Genomic DNA, 12915 nt, shown 5'->3' with positions numbered 1-12915 from the left:
GCTCTCCAGACCCGGCGATGTCTTTCAAAGGGCTGAGTCGAGCTTTGGTCCCTGAGCTCGCTGTAGAACAGCAGCAGGCGGCGGCGGCGGCCTCCTGCCTGCTTCCTCTCAAAGACTGTGACCTGGACACGGAGAGCACTGTCCTATAGGGAGGAGACCACCACCACATACCCCAATGCCACTCCTCTCCTCATACACACCCCTCATTTAGTCTGCTCGGGTTTTCGTCCCAGCCCCGTGTCTGCAGCCCTCCTCTGCCGCCACCACCACGTTCTGCCAGTCCAGCCTGCGTGACGGACACTTGTATGACAAAATGTGACAAAATGCACCTTCTGGCGGCCATGATGGAGGTCCGCTGCTCCTGTTAAACAATGGCTACGTAAGTAGATTATGTTTGTAGGGCCGCCGCGACAAAAATTGAAGGAAACTGCTCACGTTCCCTACAGTACTTTACAAATCTGATGATTTATGTGTTTATAATTGTCAGCATTTTAACTGGAAAACCAATTACTGCACGTATTACCATCACTAGCTAAGTTAGTTGGATTCCAAAGTCAAAAATCCATACCTGTCAGGTTCTCTTTATATTATATATGTTATGTAACTTGTCATATTTGGAGCCGAGAGTCGATAGATAATCAGTCTGCACCAATTTTGCTAATCAATAAGACATTTTTAGGTGGAAATACCCCAAAACAGGCAGCTTTCATATGTAAACTTGGATTTTGGGAAATTGTGACTGGCATGTTTCCCCATTGTTGGACATCTTTATAGACCTAATATTTAATTGAGAAAATAATCAGCAGAATAATGTGAATTGCGGCCCTTCCCATCACGTCACCATATTGGGCTTACTTCACCTCCAGCCACGCCACCACAGCGCTCTGCAGCCGTCTCCCGGTTGAAGCGGTCACTAGCCATTGTTGACCTACAGACCTGACCTCCATGATGGTGCCAGATGTGATCATGACGAGACACAAAGCCTCCACACTGCAACTCTCTCCCCACGCCACCGCTATCTTCATACCGCGCGCGCCAGACAATCACACAGCACAGGGCCGTCAGACGGCTGTCCTATAACACATGGGAACTGGCCGGGGGAATGCCAAAAATATGGACTGACGAGACTCGTTTGGAATTTGGTGTGAGGTTTTGTATTTTAAATTTTTTTTTTTGTTATGTTGAATAATTGCCTTAGAACAAGAAAATGAGGGAGGGGGGGGGGAGTGACGTAGAAACCCAAACTGTTGCTCAAAGTGTAGCTGGTGACTGCAGGTTTCCAGTCGTCTCCAACACTTGATTTTTGTATGGAAACCCCATCTTTTTTTTTTTTCTTTTCTTTTTTCCCCCCCCCCTCCTGTATTTATTTACCGAGTTAAAAAAACACATTCCCTGTGGCTTGACGTAATTAATGCAGTCTTTAAAATGTAAATCATGCCTTATGGGTTCCTCCCCGAACCGTGTAATAAGCATTATATATTTACTGTATGGAGGATATACTTGGCTCCTAGTACTACAGTATTTCCAAGAAGCTGTCTTGGCAACGAGTATGTTTCAGGGACGCGAGGAAGGTGATTTGACCCTCTGCAATCGAAGTCTTGTATGGTTCTGTATTGTTCCACAAAGGTTTCTGTATTTAAATGTGTCTTTTGTGGTTGATTTCTTTGGGTTTTAGAAGCAGAAGTAGCAGGGTTAACCCCCCGCCCAGCCTGGACACAGTCAGTATTTTTGCCTTTCTGTTTGTTTTTGGTTTTTTTCCCATCGATCGATATTTGTGTTTTCTCCGGTGTTCGTCCCGGGGAGGGCATTAAACGCAACAGGCTGCGTTTGAGTGAATGTAGCGAAAAGGACAGTTCTTACCAGCCGCGAACAGAAAAGACGCATAAACAGCTGATGTTGCACTTGAGCGCAGGCCAGCGAGTGGTTTCTCAGCGAACTGGTTTCCCGAGGATCGTTTTGTTGCCGTCTTTCCCACTGAGCTGAGAGCACGCGGCGCTGCGAGCCCTCAGTAGTGATGTGGTGTTAGATTTTTTTTTTTGCCAGGTCAAAAGAGAAACGCTTTGTTGTTATTTTCTGTGTACGCTTTGCTTTTTTTTGTGCGGTTCCCAGAGAACTGACCCAATATGGTACCAATGGAGAAAAAAAGTCTTGCAGTTGCCCTGAAAACAGGGTTTGGTTTTTCAGAGTCAATCAAGCAGCGTAATCCCCTCCTCTCTCTCTGCTCTTGTACCTCGCTGCCTTATCCCCCGTGCATCAAGCGAGCTCGGTATCTCGAGGCTCCGGAAAACAAACAAACGCCATTAAACTAGAAATGATAATGCTGCATTTTTAAGCTCCGTAGTTTTGTATGTATGCCGTCTGGTGAGCTTAAAATATGGAATAAAAACATGTTACATGAATGCTTGGTTATACCCCCCCCCCCCTTTCCAAAGAAAATAAAGTATATGAAGAAACTAAATCCTGGTTTATATTTTTGTGTACAAACTTTCACAGCCGTTTTTACTTTCAAGCATGATATTTTTATAGATCAAAAACATAGCCTTCGTTTGAAAGCATTGAACAAAACATGAAAGGTCAAACAATTTCCAAACATGAGTAACTTCCCATGAAAACATATAAAACGAATATAAAAGGGAGCCTGTAGGCAACTGATACGCAAACCTAACTAGACCAACAGAACTGTATTTATTTTAAACCTAAATATCCAGGGAGGGGTAATGCTACCAGCTGCACATCTTAATACATGAACCGCACCAACATGCAATCGATTGGACAAAAAAAACACCGTTACTACACTAGTAGCAGCCTAGAATTGCATTTTTACGAGATCAGTCACCTCGTAAGCCTGACTAAAGCTGTGCATAAAGAATAAATAAAATGGTACATTTCCTGATGACACTCCTGAATAGGAAAATAAACTAGGACTTGTAGGACACACAAGCATACGATACAAAAAAAATGACGAGCAGTGCATAGCAAAAAACTGTAACAATGTACAATCTCAACAATAGTTAATTGACAAATAGCAACACAGCTACAGGTACACTGTACTGTAGATGAGTCAGATCACCATGACGACTGGAAAAGCAGGAAATGACCATTTACAGTAGGACGTTTTATTTTTTTTCTCCCTACATGCATTTGACATTCATTCATTCAGCAGCCACACACTTGCTGAAGCCGGGCTGCGTTCACAACACTCGAGAGATACGTGACAAAGTGCAGAGCTATTAGCAGAAGCAAACGGCTCAGCTGCCTCTCAACTTTCTGTACTGACTAAAACAAGGCGTTCCACCCACACGGTCTATTAAACAGATGATGTCTAAGCCACATGTCACCATGTGCTGATGTAGTCAGTGTTGCCTTACTGTGAAATGTGTTCTAAATGATGTTTTGCAAATAAATATGTGCTATCGGATAAATTTAGAGTCCTCGCAGGCAGAAAAATGACAACGCTGATGCTGACTCAAGCTTATTATTTAAAGGCTGTCCAGTTGATGCGCTGCAAACTGGCCTGATTGGACAGATTTCAGGGGCTGTGTATGATCAGGATCGAGTCCAGTTGGGCTGTGATGACTCGAGTCTAAATCTTAACGGCATTTTTTTTTTTTTTACTTCCGTAGAAATGACTGACTGACTGATCGACAAAGAGAATTTAGAAATGTAATTTTCAAAAGGACAAAGGTGAACCAGAGCTGGTTGTGGATGACTTTATCTCCCTGTATATGGAGATGGAAACTATTATCTTTGTTGTTTTATTATAACTCCCATAATAGATGCCCTTTAAATTCACAGTAGGTTAAATGACCACATCTGTAAGTCCAGACCAGCAATGTTGGAAAAAACTCGGATATCTACTTTTTCTTTTGTGCTGTATGGGAGGCAGTGAGCGCACTACTGTATGAACTCTCTGGCTCTGTACACGCTAACTAAACTACACTTGTGAATCACCTTGCTTCTAGATAACTGTCGTCTGTCTACATATACGCTTAATCTTTACAATTTTCAAATATGATCTGATAGAAAATATAAACTTTATATAGTCATGTATTAAACATAGCAAGTAATCTAAATATCCAGACCAGTTGATTTCACGACTTACATCTCATTGTAATGCACCGGAGCAATGAAATGTATATGGATGGTTTCTGTAATGTATCTTTTTCTTCCTGCTGTGTAATGTTTGTGCTAAAAAGATGTCCATCATGTAAAGCCGGCTCTACCCAGCACCTGAAGTTACAGTAATGTAGCACACGGGGCACTCACTAGCCGTGATAATCTACAAATAGATACAGTGCATTTCCATTCTGTTTGCTATAGATGACGTGGTCTCTGTTCCCGTTGGTCCGAGTGTCTCTGTGTGTGATCTTGGCACTTTGGTTGTGGAGAGCAGAGTGAAAATGGAGCCGACCGGCCTGTCGGTTTGGCCCGACGTCCGCCCGCGGTTCTTGCTTCTACCAGGCCAGAGGGGAAGATAGTCTGGGGCTTCTGGGGTTTTCTGGAGTCTGGGTCTCGCTGAGAGCTCTCTGCAAGACCAAACCCATAATCACATGAGATTTAGACTCATTTTACCATATTATTTTCAGATTTGGAGCACATTTGGTTATTCCGCAGACGGCAGCACTTTGCAGCTTAATCACTTTCTAGCTGCAGGCTGCTGTCAGTCTGTGTGAGAGCTCCCGCTGAATACCTGCTGCAGACATCCAAATATGAGCTGCTCACCTGCGGGAACAAGTCAAATTGATCCAAGCCGCTTCCATTGACAGCGCTGAGGAGAGCACCACTGTATTAGCTCACCTCAAACTTGCACATGAACTCCGCAAAGATGCCGAAGAAGGACTCCGTGTTGGCGGACTTGCTGTCCTCTCCGAAGAAAGAGGCCACCTTGGAGAACTCCTCCATGGCTCGGGTCTGCAGGGACTCCAGAGACTGGATTGCAGGGTGGCTGTTCTCCAAAAAGCTCTGTGGCGCAAAAGGATCACACATCAAAAAGAGGCCCGCCGCCCATGTTTACACATCAAAGTCCGTTTACATGAGGAGGAGTTCTACTCAGCCGCTATAAACAAATGTCTCCTATGGCTCTGAAGGAGCTTCCTAAAGTCTGAGACATCAGGTCATCAGATTATGTCATCAGGGTTATGTCTTCTTATCTTGGGTTTGCAGACCAAAAATCAAACAAATGTTATTGAGTTGCATTATGGGAAATGTAGTATCCAAAGTGTCGGGGGGCATGCCTCATACCAGGAACTAAAAGTCAGGATATCTCGGCCTCTGTTTGCTTTAATTCTTACCGTTGACAACATATTATATTATTAATATATAATATAAGTGTCTTGTGACTCTCTCAACTTTATGGAAGTGAAAACTGAATTGCTGAAGAACATGACACCTGAACTGAACATGTGCTGAACTGTATCCCATCACATTTACATTAGGCTTTAACGTTATTCAGAACAAACTTAAACATAAAACGGTTTAAGTGTCATATGATGTTGTTTTAGAGGCTTTTCCAACCTTACAAGAATACAGTTTTTAAATCCTTTTTAGTATTTAGCATGAAAAATGTTTAAAATATAATCAACTAAATAGTTTATACAGACGTGCGAAATTCGCTATGTCAAAGAAACTGTGGAAGAACATGCAAAGCCTGCTGTGCCTATTTGCAGCATTGCTAACCGCTCAGCCACCTTGCCACGAAAGTTAGTTGAAAAAGTCAAAGCATATTATGTCGAAAAACGTGATCAAAAGTCATAGTATAGTATGTAAAAAAAATGTCATAGTATAGTATGTTGAAAAAAAGGCATAAAAAGTAATAGTATAGAATGTCGAAAAAATCATGAAAAGTCACAGCATACTATGTTGAAAAAAAAAAAAAGGTATAAAATTTCATAGTATAATATGTAGAAAAAAGGTATAAAAAGTCATAGTATAGTATGTCGAAAAAGTCATAAAAAAGTCGTGGTATAGTATATCAAAAAGAAATATGATTTTAGCTTCAAACTCCCAAACTTGGACCCACAACTGAGCTATAACAATTGTAATAGTATAGTATGTCAAAAAAGTTATAGTTTGGTATAGGATTTTAGAGCCTAATGGGAATCAAACTCCCAAACGAGTCTTCCTACAGACTCAGCTATTCAATTGTTGTATGGTATGTTGAGAAGACATAAAAAGTAATAGTATAGTATGTCGAAAAAAGGAAACAAAAAGTAATAGTATAGTAGGTTGAAGAAAGTCATAGTATAGTGTTCAAAAAAATTATTGATAATATGTTGAAGAAATCATAAAAAGTCATAGTATGTCGAAAAAAGCCCAAAAAGTCATATTATCGTATGTCGAAAAAAGTAATAAAAAGTCATGGTATAGTATGTCGAAAAATAGTCATAGTATAGTATGTTGAAAAAAAGTGATGAGAAAATCAATGTATAGGATGTCAAGGGAAGTCTGGAAGAACATTCAAACTCCAGAGCCTGGACCGGGTATTGAACTGGAGTCTGCAGTGCTTAATTCCTTTGTTTTTTTATTCATTAAAAAGTCATAGTAAAGTATGTCAAAATCAAGTTTGATATTAGCTTCTGATGGGAATCAAACTCCCAACCTCAGACTCCCAAACATGTCTTTTAACAGCTGAGCTATAATAATTGTCATAGTATGCTATGTCGAAAAAAGTCATAGTATAGTATGTCGAAAAAAGTCATAAAAAGTCACAGTATAGTATGTCCAAAAATATAATAGTATAGAATGTTGAAAAAAAAGGCATAAAAAGTCATAGAATAGCATGTCGAAAGGAGATTTTAACTCCTGATGGGAATCAAACTCCAACCTTAGACTCCAAACCTGTCTTCTCACAGACTGAGCTATACCAAATGTCATAGTATTGTATGTCGACAAAAATCCTAAAAAGTCATAGTATAGCAAGTCGAAAAAATGTCATAGTATGTTGAACAAATCATGAAAAGTCATAGTATAGTATGTCGAAAAAAGTCATAAAAATGTCAAAGAAAGTGCGGAAGAACATGCAAATTCCACGCACAAAGGCCCAGCCCAAAGTGGGGATTGAACCCAGTGTCAGAGCCTGCAATGCCTACTTGCAGCAGTGCTAACCACTGAGCCACCTTGTCACAAAATAAAGTTTGTTGAAAACAGTCATACAAGTATGTCGAAAAAAGCCATAGTATGGATTGTCGATAAAAAAGTCTTAGTATAGTATGTGGAAAAAAGTCATAGTATAGTATGTCAAAAAAAGATATAAAAAAAAGCCACTAAATAAAGTTCGTTGAAAAAAAGTCATAAAAAAAAGTCAACCAGGGGTCGGAGTCTGCACTGCCTACTTGCTGGTGCAGTGGTATGCATAATTATGTCTATGGTGGTATGCACCCGCAAGTCTTAGTATGGTATTTTGAAAAAAGTCATAGTATAGTATGAAGAGAAAAGTGATAAAAAGTAATTGTATAGTATTTCATAAAAAAGTCAAAGTATAGAACGTTGAAACAAGTCATAGTATAGTATGTCGAAAAATGTGGTAAAAACTAACTCACCTGGGAGAGTGTGGGCCCTATGTAAAAAAAAGGTTAATATTATAAAAAAGTATAAATAGCAGAAAAAACCATACAGTTTTGCCCCGGATGATTCTCTAAACTTCAGACTGAGCCAGGCTATCTGTTTTCCCCGTTTCCAGGCTTGATGCTAAGCTAAGCTAAGCTAAGCTAAGCTAAGCTAAGCGGCTGCTGGATCCAGCTTCATATTTACTGTACAGACATGAGAGTGATATCGATCTCCTCTTCTAACTCGCGAGAGAGCTAATTTCCCAAAATATTGAAACTTTTTCTTTGATGACACAAAATGTCCGCAATCGGTAGCTTCCACGAACACGCGTGTGTACTGCTTTGCGTTTGAAGTGTATTATATTTAAAGCTGTTAGCGTACGCTCATGACGGAGGCAAAGTGGTCCTCGGAGGTGGGCGGGATCTTAAGACAGGCCTTCCTGATGTCCAGGATGGTGGAGTGCAGATCACTCAGCTCTGCTGTGATGGCCCTTTGGTTCACTAAACAAGAAATATTAGGTGACGAGTTACCAAAACATTAGCATTAATGAAACACCCATAAATGTGTAAATCAGAGGTTTTTTTTTTAACAACCAGGTTATTATAAAAGACATACAGTACATTAAAACAGTCAATTGAACAATAGAAATCAACACTCATTTAGATGCTATTAGCAAAGTCTGCCTGGCCGGCAGTGACACCCAGCACACTGAGTACTGTGTAGAAATTAGCATTCCAAAAGGATGGAACGACTACATTCTGCTACCAAATGATTTTCAGGAAGGAAAAAGCCGAGTTAAAGAGCTCTGCTGCCGTAGCGGCATCGTACCCTTGGCTGCCAGAGGCACTGTTGTCAGGTCTCTGGAGAAGTTGAGCAGCTCGGGGAAGTGTTCGCACAGAGACTTGGCCAGAATGTGCAGAAAGGTGGATTTCCCGTCTACCGTTTTGGTCGTGCTTAACTGCGAGATAGAAAATAATAGAATGAAGGATTTAAAAAAAAAAAAATAAATACACAAAACTAAGATAATATAATGTGGTTGAAGCGCAGGCGTTGCTGCTGTACCTCGGTTAGGAAGTTGATTTTAAAACTGGTTGTCCGGTGGCTCTTGGGCTGACCATTGTTAAGGTAGTTCCCCATTGCAAGTACAAACTGTGGGCAAAACAGCACTTAATAACCACTGTTGATATTAAAAAACTGATAGCTTCATGGGTAACACTTTACTTGAAGGTATCTACATAAGAGTGACATGACACGGTCATCAACATATGAATATAATGTTTATGACACGTTCGTGACAGTGTCATGTCACGCTTATGTAGAGTCCTTCAAGTAAAGTGGAACCGCTTCATGTTGTTTTTTCGCCCTGCTCTGGAGGTTTACCTCCAGTATTTTGGCCAGTTTCTTGCTGCTCTTGAGCTCCACCGAAGCCTTGTAGATGTAATCGTACGCGACCTTCATCTCCTCCGTCCTCTCCTGCAGGGTGGTCTTGAAGTGGAGGCTCCGCAGACGGGTTTTATACTCGGGCACCGTCAACATCTGGAACACACAAAACAACCACTCAACTCAAATCATTCCATCGTGTACGGCTGTATTCAAAATGTTAATCGCGATCGGGATTTCTGCCCAATAATGATCACCAAAACAGATCAATCGAGAGAAACGATTATTTTGCACGTTACAATTTGCACGTGAACTCTTTTTTTTTGTCTTGTGCTGTGAATGAAAAAGGGAAGGGAATTTTCACAGTTCAAGGGGTTTCACTGGTTGTTGTTTTTTTTTTAAGTTCAATAATCGCAACATCTTTCCAAAAGTCAATGAGTAACCGTGGTACATAATCATGATTTCAATATTGACCAAAAATAATCGCGATTATGATTTTTTTATTTTTTTCAGCATCAAGGAGCGCTACGATCTTGTGTTTTTTTGTTTTTTTTCCCCAAAGTGATTTTGTTGTCGTTGTGTACCTGGAAAATGAACTGGTCGGGCTCGCTGAGTTTGGCCGGATCCTGTTCAAACGTCTCAAACTGTTTGACCTCGTCGTCGTCCGGGGCGTAGAGCAGCAGCTGCTTGATGTGAGCGGGCTCCAGCCGCTCGGTCGTCATGTTCAACAAGATCTGACGCAGCTCGGCGGTGGAGAGCTTCAGATGGGCGATGAGGATGGCTGCCGAAAGGAGAGGGGGTGGGGAGGGGGAAAAAAAAAAAAAAAAAAAAAGAGAGAGAGAGAGAGACACACGGAGGTTTTAGGTCTGTTTTTTCACGTTACAAAGAGGATCACTGTGTTCCCGAATGCAGACAAAACCTTTTACCACCCCCCCACCCCCCCCTCTGATGATGTGTAATTTCCCACTGTGTTATTCATAATCCGTACTATGTTTCTGTGATGCCAGATTAATTATTAAATCCAAAATCTCAGTGTAAACCTGGTAATTAACAACAGCAAATCAATAAAAAACTAATTATGGGTGTGATAATAGCAGAACAAATCCTTCTTCCACAGAGAAATGAACCCATCATCCACAGTATAATGTAGTATAGTCTGCATAACATAACAGGGTCACATCGGATTGTTTTATAGAGAAATGTCTTTGCAAACAAGAGGTTTTTTTCTTTTTCCTTTGTTATATTATATAGTATGTTTTTTGTACTCCCTGTATAAAAGGGCATTCAAGATATTACCACTAAGAAATAAACTCTGTTAACATCAGAAACTTAAATAAATTAAAGACAATGTGCTTTTTACTTGTATTACAGTATTGTACTGTTGCTTTGGCTTCAAATTGCAAACCTCTTAACACAAAATGTTTTGTTTTTTTATCATTTTAATCAGCGTTGCATTTAAAAATAGAATGGTTTATCTCATATTATGCTGATAGTTAATTTTCATCAAATCAGTTTAATTTCCTCAAATAATGTACAAATAGTGTAGCAGAGTTAATGATTTCACTTGCAATTACTGTTCAATTAATGTATTACTCACTGTATTTATATTAGCCTCCCATCTGGGCCCTGTTCTTTAAAAGCCTAACTAATTCAGGCTAACAACAGGCTAAAAAAAAATCCTGCTCATTTTTATTCAGCTAATTAGGTTTTTTGAGCACAATTTGAGGATTGATTTGTTAATCGTGGCTGAAATTATCTTGAATAACAGTGTGCTCTTATGCCTTTATTTTGAAATAAAGGCAAAATGAAGTTGAAATCATGATCAGCATTTATGAGTGGCTGAGTGCTGATCGTGTGGTTGCACTTACACAAGGTAGGTGTGATGGGAAGCCTCCCAGCATGCATTGGGGCAATAGATTCAACATAACAACATAAGTGTCATTGAATGTGTTCCTGCATTGTTACGGTCATCACTGTTAAACGGATATTAACGTGTAAATATGCTTAGACTACTAAACTACTACTGATGTTGACGCATTATTGATCCCATGGATGTATTAGGAGAGAGAGCCTGGTACAACTTTCTAATCAGGCATGAAGAAAATGGTAAAGAATAGAGTCATTATTATTCTTATTTATAAAGTGGAACTTGTTTTGTTTTGGATCACCAAGTGAAGACACGTTTTCATCAAGAGAACATATTTATTCTCTCAATCACAGGAAGAAGAGGATGACAGCAGTGAGTAGGGCCTTGCCATTCTACAATTGAAGAAACACGGCAGCAAGAAAGACATTTTACAGTAGAAGAAGAAACTGATACAGCAGGTCAACCAGTATCACAGACACAAGTACAGCATATTATCTCTGGACCATGATCGGATCTCCATACATGAACTCATTTTCAAATACAGATGGCTCTCCTTCTTAGATTTATAATGAAAGATGTGTTGATGTAATTAGGATTTTCAATGAGCATGCAGGTTATTGAAACATCATTATAATCTGTTGGTGAATTATCACAATTCAATTGTCATAATATAGATGCACCTATACTTATACACGGTTAAATACATAGAAATATATTAAACAATATATAACAAAATAGAGTTTGAGATATTGTGAGCAAAAAGACATGACCTCAACTGAAAGATTCCGACTGTCTAAAGACCAATGGAGGCACAACATATGGCATTTCATTTGACATTAAAATGGGAATTTTTGTAAACTAAAAGTTATTAAATAATTAACTGTAGAACTGAAAATAATTTGTGCAATTAGAGCAGCTTTTTACGAGTTTAGTGGGTTTCAATTTTATAATAGGCTTCTGATTATCACTAAAAAGTATCTTTCATGTCCATAGGGAACCTGAACTTGTTGTCTGACCACATTCACTGGTAACATCTAACTGTTTACCAGTGATGAACGTGTGGAAACTTTGTGCAGCACAACGTAGAACAAAATAACACCAGGAACAATGCAGGAACACATGAAATGACACTTGAATATATTGCCCCAGTGCATGCTGGGAGGGTTCCCAACACACCTACCTCATCACATGATGTGCAATCATATGAACGCTGATCACGGTTTCAGCGCCCTGCTCATTTAGCCTTTATTTCAAAATAAGAGCACTTATTTACGATAACTACATACAGGATTAACACATCAGTCCTCGATCTCAAAGAGCCAAATTAGCTGGATGAGAATTAACAGGATGATTCTTTTAGCCTGATAACAGCAAGTTAGCCTAAATTAGTTCCATTTGAAGTTTGAAGTTTTGAAAAAACTCCTCAGTCAAGACAATAACAATTTCAACACAGTGCATCAAGTTCAAACCTGCAGTTATTTGGTAGTTATAAACATAATATAATTAACAAAATATGTGTTTCTTTACTGCTCGGTATCTTTAAATCTGTTATGTCATTTACATCAGGTCATAGATTTTCATCCGCATCACACCTAATGTAATATGTTTCCTGTACAGACACCTTGAATAGAAAAGCTTTGTGTGACAAAATCCAATCTTGTCACGACTGCAGTGATGTCACCACAGGCCATGACCTATGTGTAACCTGAATTGGAAATTGCATAGTGTTTGTAAATTTCCAACACTGACAAAAATAGTCTCACTTTCATGCCAATTGTTGTTGTCGGATGGGCTTTGAGTCTCTCCTGACATGCTGCACTTCACTCCGTTTTCATTGAGATTAAGAATATTGTGAGCCGACCGGACACTTCAGGGCCTGCACTTGTGTTTTGTAAACTATTTTTCTATGCGATAGTTGTGTGGAAAGAAATGACAATTGTGTGGACGGATCCAGCAAGCATTACAAGTGAATGCATTTGAACTTGCAGTCTTCAAGGTCCCATATTATGCTCATTTTCAGGTTCATACTTGTATTTTGCGTTTTTACTAGAACATGTTTACATGCTTTAATGTTCAAAAAACACATTATTTTTCTCATACTGTCTGTCTGAATATACCTGTAT

General features: G+C 39.6%; 2 protein-coding genes across 11 annotated transcripts in view; one reads left to right on the top strand and one right to left on the bottom strand.

Moving 5' to 3' along the window:
* LOC120550617 (rho GTPase-activating protein 17-like) overlaps positions 1 to 2458 on the top strand; it is a 34149-nt gene extending 31691 nt beyond the window's left edge. For 5 of the 6 annotated variants that reach the window (XM_039787232.1, XM_039787231.1, XM_039787228.1 and 2 more), the window contains one exon: positions 10 to 2458. In XM_039787232.1, the coding sequence (XP_039643166.1) occupies positions 10 to 149 (140 nt within the window). In that variant the 3' untranslated portion in view covers positions 150 to 2458. The remainder of the gene's footprint in view (positions 1 to 9) is intronic. The other variant, XM_039787230.1, reaches the window with a different exon arrangement.
* A 66-nt stretch (positions 2459 to 2524) lies between these two features.
* grid2ipb (glutamate receptor, ionotropic, delta 2 (Grid2) interacting protein, b) overlaps positions 2525 to 12915 on the bottom strand; it is a 45195-nt gene continuing 34804 nt past the window's right edge. For 3 of the 5 annotated variants that reach the window (XM_039787226.1, XM_039787224.1, XM_039787225.1), the window contains 7 exons: positions 9510 to 9706; positions 8926 to 9081; positions 8608 to 8694; positions 8374 to 8503; positions 7927 to 8045; positions 4798 to 4962; positions 2526 to 4526 (listed from right to left, as the gene is read on the bottom strand). In XM_039787226.1, coding sequence (XP_039643160.1) covers positions 4455 to 4526; positions 4798 to 4962; positions 7927 to 8045; positions 8374 to 8503; positions 8608 to 8694; positions 8926 to 9081; positions 9510 to 9706 — 926 coding nt within the window. In that variant the 3' untranslated portion in view covers positions 2526 to 4454. Of the gene's footprint in view, positions 4527 to 4797; positions 4963 to 7926; positions 8046 to 8373; positions 8504 to 8607; positions 8695 to 8925; positions 9082 to 9509; positions 9707 to 12915 lie in introns of all 5 variants that reach the window. The other 2 variants (XM_039787221.1, XM_039787222.1) reach the window with 1 other exon arrangement.

Source organism: Perca fluviatilis, chromosome 21, assembly GCF_010015445.1.
Source record: "Perca fluviatilis chromosome 21, GENO_Pfluv_1.0, whole genome shotgun sequence".
Classification (NCBI taxonomy): Eukaryota; Metazoa; Chordata; class Actinopteri; order Perciformes; family Percidae; genus Perca; species Perca fluviatilis.
This window is presented reverse-complemented; position numbering and strand designations above follow the sequence as displayed.